The following is a 12,607-nucleotide window of genomic DNA, read 5'->3' as shown; positions in this document are numbered from 1 at the left end:
GTGGGCCACAAGGTGACACCTCCATGTAGATCCACATTGGTTGGGGCCAGGTTACCAGATGCTCTCCGACAAGCTCCCCTCCCACGTCTGGCTTCAGGTGGGGACCTTGGTTTCTCTGTTGCAGGTAAAGTACAGCCGCTCCTTCTCAGCTCCCCCAAGCTGGCTTTTCTTAGGGGGCTGTTATTAACAAGACATCTCAAACACTGGCTCAGGGGGCTCCAAAGCCAGTCACATAACTTGGACTCAATATTTGATATTCAGGTCATAACTAAATTTAAAAAATATGTGTTTCTGGACTCTTTGACTCACTACTTCTCTTAGACTTTAACCTTTTGACATTTGCCTTTTGGTTTAGAATTTAAATTGTGCTCCAAAGTGTGGAGTGAACCGATTCTTCATTTTCCTGACTCCAGATCACAGCAGCCACATTCAGACTGATAATGGCAGCATGCAAAACATTCAGCTCAAAGTGTATCTGTCAAAAAGGCACCGCTGAGTGTCACAACTACAGTTTTTCTCTGTTTATCACTTTTCTGTGTGATTACATTTTGGTAACTGGTGTGATATAATTCCAAGAAAGACTTTCTGGGTAAAAAAAACTCCATGTCAAGTCTACTGAGTCCTGACTTTTTTCAGTATGGCAGACGTGTCACACTATTACTACATAACAGGGGAAAGAAAGTCTGAGAGTCCAAATCTTGTGTTCAACGTGACATCTTTTACAACCTGTTAGAAGTTAAACATTACTGATTTCATGATGCCGCACCCAAAGCAGCACGTTACACAAAGAGCTGGAACCAGAAGAATATCTAGAAAAGCACAGGAAACAGGTGGATGATGAGGTGAGTATCTGCTTCTGGATGTCACATTGTTGATGTGTTAAATAATGTGGATAACAACCTTCTGACCTTTATGCTTTCAGTCTGCACCTCATTCCCTCTTTCAGTTTTTCTTCCTCTCCTTTTTGTTTCTTCTGATAATTTTTTCCGTCGTTCTTTCCTTCCACTCACACACTCCCTCCTTTTATTGCCCCTTCCTTCTTTCATTCACCGAAAAAAAATTGTTAATGATCTCTAAAAAGCGCCTGATCCAGATCCTTAACATGTTAGACAAACAGTCCTTCCTTCCTTTCAGCTCGCTACACATGTGATTTAACATTTGTTGTCCTTATTATCCATCAGTGCTGCTCAGAGTCCGTCCACAGCGGAGGCCAAGCTGCAGGCGCTGCAGTGCCACTTCACCTGGGATGTCGACCCCAGCAGGTCCAAACTTGTCTGTCTCAGGGACCAGCTGGAGGACATCGGCGCAGTGGAGGGGTACAGCTGGCTGGGTCACATCTACAACCTGCAGGGGTTCATCCACTACCAGCTGGGGCTCACCGATGACGCCCAGCGTTTCTTCGGCAGGGCTGCAGAGGCCTTTCGCCAGATGAGAAACACCGTCTCAGATGAGGGCCCCTGGTTGGTGGTGAACCATGGGAACCTGGCTTGGCTGCACTACCATAGAGGAGAGCAAGCAGAGAGTCGGGCTTACCTGTCCAAGATCGATGCCCTGATGGATGAATACCCTTCTCCGTCACAGGACGAGCCCCACCCGGAGGTCTACGCTGAAAAGGCCTGGACCCTGATGAAGTTCAGTACAGACAAAAAGCGGCTGGCAGCTGATTACTTCCAGAGAGCCATCAGGATGCAGCCTGACATGGTGGAGTGGCACAGCAGCCACGTCTTGGCGTCAGTCAGTGCCTTAAAACACAGCAACAAAAAGTTACGGGCTGACGTCTTGGAGAAAATGAAAATCGCCAAGGAACATGATCCAGAGAACTTGTACCTTGCTGCTCTTTACCTTGAGGCATGTGCCGAGAAAGGAAATATTGAAGATGAAGCACGTGAGCTGGCCAGAAGGGTTTTAAGAAAGCCCGTCAGCAGCTACAGTGGCATCAAACCATTACTGAGGCTGTACAGAGAGTATGTATCTGCCGACGAGGCTATTGATTTGGCAGAGGAGGTTCTGGAAAGACATCCAGATGAGCGTTACCTGAAGAGGTGTGCTGCGATCTGCTACAAGAAGAGGCTCTTTTCACACAGGGACAATCCTCTGGAGCACAGCATGGTCGACAGAGCAATCAGTCTCTACAGAGAGGTGATTTCTCTTTACCCTCATTCTTCAATTAAAAGAAGAATATCTCTCGCAAAAATATACGCAGAGTCAAATTACCAGGTTGAAGCTGACCAGATCTACAAAGACCTGCTAGAGAGTGACCTGGATCCTGAGGGGGCACAGATGCTTTACAACAACTATGCAAAATATGTGCATTTAATCCGAAAGGAGAGCTACAAGTCGATAGAGTATCACATGAGGGCAGCGGCGATACCGTTACAATCTCTCTATCGGGAAAACAGCATAAGAACACTGAGGAGGATCAGAGACAGAAACAGGAACCGAATGTGTGGACAAATACAGGAATTTCTGACTGACCTGCCAAACTGAGAGCCTCTATAAAGAGGGAACACTTCCTGTACCGACATCAGGCCTAAAACCAGAAGAATCTATTAATAAATATGTTGAAAACTGTGGTAGAGAGGTTGTGTTTGTGTGGATGTGTAGAATTCGGATAAGGAAAAACTCCCCTCAAAAAGAATTAGCATGAATTTGAAGAACATCAACTAACTTTAACTTCTCACTCACTATTTTACTTTGAGCGTCCTCACGAGATGCATGTTCGTTGGTTGTCACTGTCAATCAAATGTTTGTTTATCAGAAGTACAACTTTGACTGTTTGGTGAAGGACGACTTATTGATCTAGAGGAAAACTTTAGCTTGTAGTCAGCGTGTGTGTATTGCAGCATGTTTCTATAGAACGTGAGGGCTCGACATGTGTTGGTTGGATCACTGTTAATGAGCAGAGAGAGCAGGACTGTTGTCCTCATTGGCTTCACAACCAACACACTTCCTTGTTACTCACTCACATGTGACTGAATTAACCAATCAGAGGCCAGAACAACTTCGCTTCAGGTAAAACTACAGAGGTAGATTCTGGACAATATCTGAACACTACTAAAGATGCTTGAGTTAATATTTAAACATGTAAATTATACCTCTAAACACTAATATGTAAATAATTAGCTTGTAAACACTTGAAATATTTATTTATTTGAATTAAAACCTTTTTCTTCTGCATCATCAGGTTTCTGCTGCCTGAGGTTTTCACTGAGCAGCTCACAATAAATGCACAGATAAACCAGGAAGCCTTTTATTCACATACAGCAGAGAACCTCATTAGAACAGTTTGAACACTGAAGAACAGCTTTCACTAAATAAATCAGCAATTACAGCTAAACTACCCATGCAGCAAAGAGGAAAGATGCTTTATTTATTTATAACTACGCTTGCTGACAGATCATGATTTAGATATTCTTAACTACTGTGGTGTGTGGCTGAATTAGCTGTAGCTAGATGTGTCCAATAAACTGGAAAATCACCGTATATTTGCTTCATTAGATGGAGGAGTGCTTGTTGTTCTAAGTGCAGTTGCTGTGGTTAAAAATCAAACTCAAATGCTTTAACACTGTGTGAGAAACAAGTAAAGACATGTTCTGGCTTTTTATATCTGGTCTTGGCTCTAAAGGACAAAATGCACAATGAGACCAAACAGTAAAGGACCAACACTCAGCTTGGCAGTCCAGGCCGAGTTACAGAAGCTGGTTCCACAACACTGTAGTGTACTGGTGAAGTTCAAACCGTGAACATGAGCAGTTTGTAGTAGTCGAGGGAAATCTTCACACATGCTTGCAGATGCGCAGCCAATGACCGGAAGGATGCGGCCTTCTGCTCTGCCGTCGACCACTGTGGATGACAAAAATCACTGTTTTACAAACCCACTTTGAACCAGTTATTTCAAAGTCCCACATGGAACACTTGAGGGCAGGAGTGGTACATTTTGTGACACGGTCTTATTTATATTCTGTTGTACGGAATGGGACTGGCTGAACCCACAACGGAGACCGACACAGAGACACTGGTTAGGAGGTTGGTAAATGTATTTGTAACCAGGCAGGTGGTAGTAGCAGGGAAGAGCAGGCTGGTGGAGTGAGGGACTGGACCGCGGTGGAGACCGGGGGGAAGCGGGCAGGAGAAGAGGGAACCGGGCCGGAGTGGAGACCAGGAGGGAGCAGGCTGGAGATGAGGGAGCAGGGCCAGAGTGGAGACCAGGAGGGAGCAGGCTGGAGATGAGGGAGCAGGGCCAGAGTGGAGACCAGGAGGGAGCAGGCTGGAGATGAGGGAGCAGGGCCAGAGTGGAGACCAGGAGGGAGCAGGCTGGAGATGAGGGAGCAGGGCCAGAGTGGAGACCAGGAGGGAGCAGGCTGGAGATGAGGGAGCAGGGCCGGAGTGGAGACCAGGAGGGAGCAGGCTGGAGACGAGACGAGGGACGAAGACAAAAGCTAGCACAAGGAAAACTGGAGAAGAGGAGCCGAGAGTTACCATATGGGAACAGACAATCTGGCAGTGAGTGAGAGAGTGAACCAGGCTTATAAAGACTGGGGAGGACTAGGTGGCTGATTACTGATGAGGAACAGGTGTGTGATTATTGCAGGTGTGTGGGTGGATGACTGGGAGTAACCCTCCTGACTCCGCTCCAGCAACAGACAGGGGGAGACAAAACACACAAGAGGGAGAGAGACAGCAGGATCATGACATATTCAAGGATTCAAGGAACTTTATTATTCATACCAACACACGTTTACACACGGGGTGGCACTAAATTACGCTCTCAAGTCCTGGTTTAAGCCACAATAAATATATAGAACACAATGTAAAAAATAGAGGTACCATATGAAATTGAAGTACTAAAAGAAGAAGAGCAGTAGAAAATAAAATTGAATGCAATGTACATGTCTAGAACAAGCAGCCAAATTTAGCTTAGCTGACATGTGTGTATGTGCAAGTATGCAGTGTGAATATGAAAAATATGCCCCATGAAGTCTCACCAGTTCCATTAATGCAGCGGTCCTGGATTCCTAAACACTTTACTGTCATGTTGCAGACGTTATGCAGGGGATCACTGCAGCCAAAACACTGCAAGCCGTTTTCATTTGTATTTGCATCTTGCATCTTGGAGTCTGAGACAGGAGACACAAGGTTTACAGAGACACTGAGAACTGTCTGTTGGAAAGATGACGCCATGTGTCTGTGGGCGTTGGCAGCAGTATTGGTGTACAGCAGGCAACACGTTGTCTTTAAGCTTCATCATTTGATTACTTATCCACAGAAAGTTTCAACAGTTCAGACAGGCTTTATATTCTCAACTATCATGAATCAAATTAAAATATACTTACGATGGAAAACTTCATTGCAGCCGTCTGTGTTGCAGCAATGAAGAGATACAGCCAACAAAGCAAAGCCAGTTCTGTATGACAATGTCTGACCATGTAGAGCGCAGAAAGAGGACGCCACACAGGAACTGTCGGTGCTCTGTTTGACCTCCTCAGACTCATTTACTGAGAACCATAAGCACATATTGGTAAATGTTAAAAACACACACACAGACCAATAATGCATGAAATGACTTGAGCACAACAGATTTATTTTTTACCCTGAATGTGAGTTGTTATACACCTCGCATCATCAAAGCCACAAGTCTGAAGGTTTGTATTGTTGCTTATTCCATGTAGACACTGAAGAGCTTCAGCTGCAATGAGGGAAAACATGTGAATGTATACAAAAAAAAGGTTGATACACATTAAACATTATTATCTTCAGGTAAAAAGTGAGCTCCTGCATCCATCTTTACATCCATCTTTACTCACATTAAATTTAAGAGTTACCTGTGCTGGAGAGGGTCCAGATGAGCGTGAGAGACAGGATCAGCTTCATCGTGAGTGAGGAAATGTTCTGGTCAGTGGTTCCACTGTGGTGCTGCACCTTATACAGCGAGGCTTGGTTTAAAAAGAGGAAGAGACTTTTTTATTTTTTTATCATACTTTGAACTGATCAGATGGAATAATTTTCCCCAATGCATGAATGCACTTGAGGAAGAGACGGTGCATACATGACAAAAACAAATATAAACTAGACATTTCAGCAGTTTTATCATAATTTGCAGAGAAAGGTTTGTGACATTCATCTCCCTCTTTTGGTGCAATGCACATGACTGACAAATCACTAATAGTTCTACATACATGTGAATTTAGTCTAGTTTTTTTTTGGGCTTACTTTCTTTGTTATACCTGCTCAGGAGCTGTCACACATCTTCCATTTACTTTTCAGTGAGGCTTACCTTACCGCCACCATACCCTCCATCTGGAAGATGTCCACCATAATCCCTGTCCCCAAGAAGCCGCGGCCCACTGAATTCAACCACTACCGACCTGTTGCCCTCACATCCATAATTATGAAATGCCTGGAGTCTGCCCACAACTGGACCCCCTCCAATTCGCCTACAAGACAAATAGGGGCACAGAGGGCGCTGTAGCCTGTCTGCTGCACCTCCTTCTTCAGCACCTGGACTCTCCAGGCCACTTTGCTTGGATACTCTTCGTGGACTTCAGCTCTGCTTTTAATTCCATCCAGAGGCATCTGATGATCCAGAAGCTGCATCACCTCAACATCCCCACCCGGCTGATACATCTCATCCACAATTTCCTCAGCAACAGGCAACAGGTGGTACGGCTGGGCTCAACTACATCTCCTGCTCTCACCACCAACACAGGAGCACCGCAGGGCTGCGTGCTAACTCCATTCCTGTACACACTCTACACAAATGACAGCATCACCCAGGATAACGTATCTAAAATATTCTGATGAAACAGCCATTCTTGCCCTACTCAAAGATAATAACTCCGTCATGGACTACCACACTACTGTCACACACTTCACCCAGTGGTGCAAGGATAACCACCTGGACCTCAATGTCAGCAAGACAAAAGAGCTGATAGTCAGTCCCCCCTCACCGCAGCACCCCACTGTCATTCATAACCAACCAGTTGAAATAGTGGGAGTAACTTTAGACAACACACTCACCTTTGATCAGCACATTATGGACATTCAGAAAAGTCATCAGTCATCCGTAAACTTAAAGGACTTCATGTTACTCCTCATCATCTTCTACTTCTACTCTATCAAAGCATCATGTATTGTCTGTATCTGTATTGTTCCACCTGTTTCTTCACCACGCTCACTACCAAAAACCGGACCACACTCACAAGGGTAACCAACACTGCTGCTAAAATAATAGGTCTTCCCACACCCAGTCTCACTGAACTCAATAACAGAGCCATAACACGCATTGCAAACTCAATAGAACGGGACTCCACTCATCCACTGAATGAACATCTCGCCCCGCTGCCCTCAGGGTGCAGGTCCAGAGCTCTGAGGGGCAGGAGAGCCTGATTCCTGCTGTCATAACAGTCCTGAACAACAGACCCTGCTGAGTGTGACTATGGCTGTTTGCTTTGTTGGTGTTTTTCTATGTGTAAAGGTAGTGGGAAGTGTTGTATTGTGAAGTATTGTTAAGTCTGCTGTTGTTGTGTTGTCATGTCTACTGTCTGACTGTCAGTTTGTCAAGCAGAATCAGTGCTGTGAAAAAGAATTTCCCCCCCGGGGACAATAAAGTCTAATAACAATACATTTCCTGGCAAACGTTTTTTCGTTCCTTTTTTTCTCTCCCCAATGATAGTTGTTGCACGTACCACATCCTGCCACATGTTTTCAGCTGAGCCTGCTGACTTTTTCACTTCCCTATAATCTTTCAATAATCTTCTTCATATAATCTTTTTCTTCCTGTACCTCTGACCCACTTACTGTATAAAGACACACAGAGAAATCAATAAAATGTGCTAATATTCTACTCTCGTCAAAGTTAAGTTCATTAGGTTTCTGTCACTGCATCTGTGGACACAGGAGACGTTTTGAGCTTGAAGATTTCAGAACTCAACATTTCAAATGTTATTAACAAAATGAAACGTGCTGGTGAATGATCCTTTGCTTGGTAGACAGCTGCCTCTGGAGACAAAAGGCCTCATACATCTCTTTTACATAGGCAGTAGTGCTCACAAACATCTGTAAACAGACTTTGATATGTAGAATTAAAAAACAATCACATTCCTGCTCTAACAGTATTTAAAGTATCTTTTGTGTGTGTAACATTCAGCATAAACTGGTTTTTACCACACAGTGCAGTTTGCTGACACAGGCTTACACCCAAATCACACAGAGAAACAACTCAAGGTTAAGTACTGAATAAGGGAATAGTGGTAGTTAGAGAAGTTGAACCAAAGCACGTAAAGAGACCCAAAGATGAGGGAGTGTAGGGTTTCCTCCCCTTTAGGGCGCTGTCTCTGCTGACTGGATGATCTGTGCACCAAACCAGGAGAGCTGAGTCTAAACCACGGCTCCTCCCCACCTTTGATGAACCAGTCAGATAGTTGCACATTTTGAGTATATGACATTGTGTCATGCTAAACTAGCTCGCTCTCTTCTGGGACGTTGGCTGCAGCTAATGGTTTACCAACTGTGGTTTTCAGAACAGAAGAGATCCTCGTACAAGCCATTTTGATTGTCCAATATAGCTGATCTCTGAACTCCTCTTCTGCAAATAAATGAACATGCCGACAAGAGGCCTGAAAAAGGCAGATGTGAAACTCTATGGACTCATACATCCACAACCTTCAACTGAGTGACCAGCGGCAGACGATTAGAGAGCAGCTGGTGAACACGGTCGACTATTTAGCAGCTGGAGAGACACATATTGAAACAGAGCAAAAGCAGCGCACCACAGAGTCCAACAAAAGATAAACCAGGAACCCTTTTATTCACATACAGCAGAGAACCTCATTAGAGCAGTTTGAACACTGAAGAACAGCTTTCACTAAATAAATCAGCGATTACAGCTAAACTACCCATGCAGCAAAGAGGAAAGATGCTTTATTTATTTATAACTACGCTTGCTGACAGATCATGATTTAGATATTCTTAACTACTGTGGTATGTGGCTGAATTAGCTGTAGCTAGATGTGTCCAATAAACTGGAAAATCACCGTATATTTGCTTCATTAGATGGAGGAGTGCTTGTTGTTCTAAGTGCAGTTGCTGTGGTTAAAATTAAATTCAAATGCTTTAAACTGTGTGAGATTTGTCGCGTGTTCGTTTTTTTCGATGAAGGACAGGCAACTTCTCTCATTTAAGGTGTTTTATTCTCTGTGTGAATAAGTATTGAGCTTGATCAAGGACTCAGTCTGAGCTCTGAAAACCACAGTCAGCAAGCTGTTAGTCTGCAGCCAACAGGTCACAGAGTGAGCCCCGAAACACGTATGCAGTAACAGTATATACATTCCACCAAGAATACAATTAGTTTTGATTGGTTGTCTAGGTGGGGAGTAGCCGTGGATTTATGCTTGGCCCTCCCTTCGTTGGTGCACAGGCTGGTCCCAGCCTCTTGGCATCACCACCTTCATCCAGCAGCCGTACCTGTAACAAAATGGTTCTAATGGTTGATTATATAGTGTTATTAGTTCACTCACAGGTCACTTGGTTAGTTCAAATAAAGGTTATACAGTTTACTGTTAATATAATGTTAGTCATACAGTTATTATTGCTAATTCAAATCCAGTGTTCGGTAATTAGTTTTACATATAGTGTTGTTGGTACAAGTTTAAGGCACACAGTATTATATATTTGGCCTTTTTATAAGTAGTGATTAAAAGTAGTATTAAAAGTAGTATTAAAATTCCTCACAGAAACAAGTAAAGACATGTTCTGGCTTTTTATATCTGGTCTTGGCTCTAAAGGACAAAATGCACAATGAGACCAAACAGTAAAGGACCAACACTCAGCTTGGCAGTCCAGGCCGAGTTACAGAAGCTGGTTCCACAACACTGTAGTGTATTGGTGAAGTTAAGATTGTGAACATAAGCAACTAGTAGTTGGTTAGAGAAATCTTCACACAGGCTTGCCGATGCGCAGCCAGTGAACAGATGGGTGCTGCCTTCTGCTCTGCCGTCGATCACTGTGGATGAAAAAATCACTGTTTTACAAACCCACTTTGAACCAGTTATTTAAAAGTCCCACATGGAACACTTGAGGGCAGGAGTGGTACATTTTGTGACACGGTCTTATTTATATTCAAGGATTCAAAGAACTTTATTTGTCATACCAACACACGTTGGTATGACGAAATTACGCTCTCAAGTCCCGGTTTAAGCCACTATAAATATATAGAACACAATGTAAAAAATAGAGGTACCATATGAAATTGAAGTACTAAAAGAAGAATAAAATGTACACATCTAGAACAAGCAGCCAAATTTAGCTTAGCTGACATGTGTGTATGTGCAAGTATGCAGTGTGAATATGATGAATATGCCCCATGAAGTCTCACCAGTTCCATTAATGCAGCGGTCCTGGACTCCTAAACACTTTATTGTCACGTTGCAGACGTTATGCAGGGAATCACTGCAGCCAAAACACTGCAAGCCGTTTTCATTTGTATTTGCATCTTGCATCTTGGAGTCTGAGACAGGAGACACAAGGTTTACAGAGACACTGAGAACTGTCTGTTGGAAAGATGACGCCATGTGTCTGTGGGCGTTGGCAGCAGTATTGGTGTACAGCAGGCAACACGTTGTCTTTAAGCTTCATCATTTGATTACTTATCCACAGAAAGTTTCAACAGTTCAGACAGGCTTTATATTCTCAACTATCATGAATCAAATTAAAATATACTTACGATGGAAAACTTCATTGCAGCCGTCTGTGTTGCAGCAATGAAAAGATACAGCCACCATATCAGAGTCAGTTCTGTATGACAATATCTGACCATGTAGAGCGCAGAAAGAGGACGCCACACAGGAACTTTGGGTGCTCTGTTTGACCTCCTCAGGCTCATTTACTAAGAAACCTAAGAACATATTGGTAAATGTTAAAAACACACACACAGACCAATAATGCATGAAATGACTTGATCACAACAGATTTATTTTTCATATTTTTTACCCTGAATGTGAGTTGTTATACACCTTGCATCATCAAAGCCACAAGTCTGAAGGCTTGTATAGTTGCTTATTTCATCTATTCCATGTAGACACTGAAGAGCTTCAGCTGCAATTAGGGAAAACATGTGAATGTATACAAAAAAAGGTTGATACACATTAAACATTATTATCTTTAGGTAAAAAGTGAGCTCCTGCAACCATCTTTACATCCATCTTTACTCACATTAAATTTATAATACCTGCAATAAGCCTTCCTTAGGAGGCGTAGAGTTACCTGTGCTGGAGAGGGTCCAGATGAGCGTGAGAGACAGGATCAGCTTCATCGTGAGTGAGGAAATGTTCTGGTCAGTGGTTCCACTGTGGTGCTGCACCTTATACAGTGAGGCTTGGTTTAAAAAGAGGAAGAGACTTTTTTTCATCATACTTTGAACTGATCAGTTGGAATAATTTTCCCCAATGTACGAATGCACTTGAGGAAGAGACGGTGCATACATGACAAAAACAACTACAAACTAGACATTTCAGCAGTTTTATCATAATTTGCAGAGAAAGGTTTGTGACATTCATCCATCCGTCTATCCATTTTCAACCGCTTATCCGGGGTCGGGTCGCGGGGGCAGCAGTTTTAGCAGAGATGCCCAAACTTCCCGGGCCCCAGACACCTCCTCCAGCTCATCTGGTGGGACCCCGAGGCGTTCCCAAGCCAGCCGAGAGACGTAGTCTCTCCAGCGTGTCCTGGGTCTTCCCCAGGGCCTCCTTCCGGTGTGACATGCCCGGAAAACCTCCCCAGGGAGGCGTCCAGGAGGCATCCGAAACAGATGCCCGAGCCACCTCAGCTGGCTCCTCTCGATGTGGAGGAGCAGCGGCTCTACTCCGAGCCCCTCTCGGATGGTCAAACTCCTCACCCTATCTCTAAGGGTGAGTCCGGCCACCCTGCGGAGGAAACTCATTTCGGCCGCTTGTATCCGAGATCTCGTTCTTTCGGTCATGACCCAAAGTTCATGACCATAGGTGAGGGTAGGAACGTAGATCGACCGGTAAATCGAGAGCTTTGCCTTTTGGCTCAGCTCCCTCTTCACCACGACGGACCGACACAGCAACCGCATTACTGCAGATGCTGCCCCGATCCGCCTGTCGATCTCACGCTCCATCCTTCCTCCACTCGTGAACAAGACCCCGAGATACTTGAACTCCTCCACTTGAGGCAAGGACTCTCCACCGACCCGGAGATGGCAAACCAGTGCACACTGGAGGTCTCGGCCCGACGAAGCCAACATGACAACATCATCCGCAAAAAGCAGAGATGCTATCATGCGGTCCCCAAACCGGAGACCCTCCGGCCCCTGGCTGCGCCTAGAAATTCTGTCCATAAAAACAATGAACAGAACCGGTGACAAAGGGCAGCCCTGCCGGAGTCCAACATGCACCGGGAACAGGTCTGACTTACTGCCGGCAATGCGAACCAGACTCCTACTTCAGTCGTACAGGGACCGGACAGCCCTTAGCAAAGGGGCCCGGATCCCATACTCCCAAAGCACCCCCCACAAGATGCCACGAGGGACACGGTCGAATGCCTTCTCCAAGTCCACAAAGCACATGTGGACAGGTTGGGCAAACTCCCA

The 12,607-nt window shown here is 44.6% G+C and overlaps 1 protein-coding gene and 2 long non-coding RNA genes across 3 annotated transcripts; 1 reads left to right on the top strand and 2 right to left on the bottom strand.

The window, feature by feature from the left end:
* Positions 1–765: 765 nt before the first annotated feature.
* Positions 766–2,648, top strand: LOC139202285 (interferon-induced protein with tetratricopeptide repeats 2-like). Its single transcript, XM_070831693.1, has 2 exons — positions 766–842; positions 1,182–2,648. The coding sequence occupies exons 1-2, from the start codon at positions 835–837 to the stop codon at positions 2,485–2,487; spliced, it is 1,314 nt and encodes a 437-aa protein (XP_070687794.1). The 5' UTR covers positions 766–834; the 3' UTR covers positions 2,488–2,648.
* Positions 2,649–3,236: 588 nt separating this feature from the next.
* Positions 3,237–5,931, bottom strand: LOC139202358 (uncharacterized). Its single transcript, XR_011584356.1, has 5 exons — positions 5,823–5,931; positions 5,591–5,686; positions 5,334–5,495; positions 4,986–5,117; positions 3,237–3,843 (listed from the first exon to the last, which is right to left on the bottom strand). It is a non-coding gene; the product is annotated as an uncharacterized lncRNA (long non-coding RNA).
* Positions 5,932–10,747: 4,816 nt separating this feature from the next.
* LOC139202360 (uncharacterized) lies at positions 10,748–12,348 on the bottom strand. Its single transcript, XR_011584359.1, has 3 exons — positions 11,260–12,348; positions 10,987–11,091; positions 10,748–10,891 (listed from the first exon to the last, which is right to left on the bottom strand). It is a non-coding gene; the product is annotated as an uncharacterized lncRNA (long non-coding RNA).
* Between the last annotated feature and the right edge of the window lie 259 nt (positions 12,349–12,607).

This window comes from Pempheris klunzingeri, chromosome 6, assembly GCF_042242105.1.
Source record: "Pempheris klunzingeri isolate RE-2024b chromosome 6, fPemKlu1.hap1, whole genome shotgun sequence".
NCBI classification, from domain to species: domain Eukaryota; kingdom Metazoa; phylum Chordata; class Actinopteri; order Acropomatiformes; family Pempheridae; genus Pempheris; species Pempheris klunzingeri.
The sequence above is the reverse complement of the archived record's forward strand: the minus strand, read 5'-3'. Positions and strand labels throughout refer to the sequence as shown.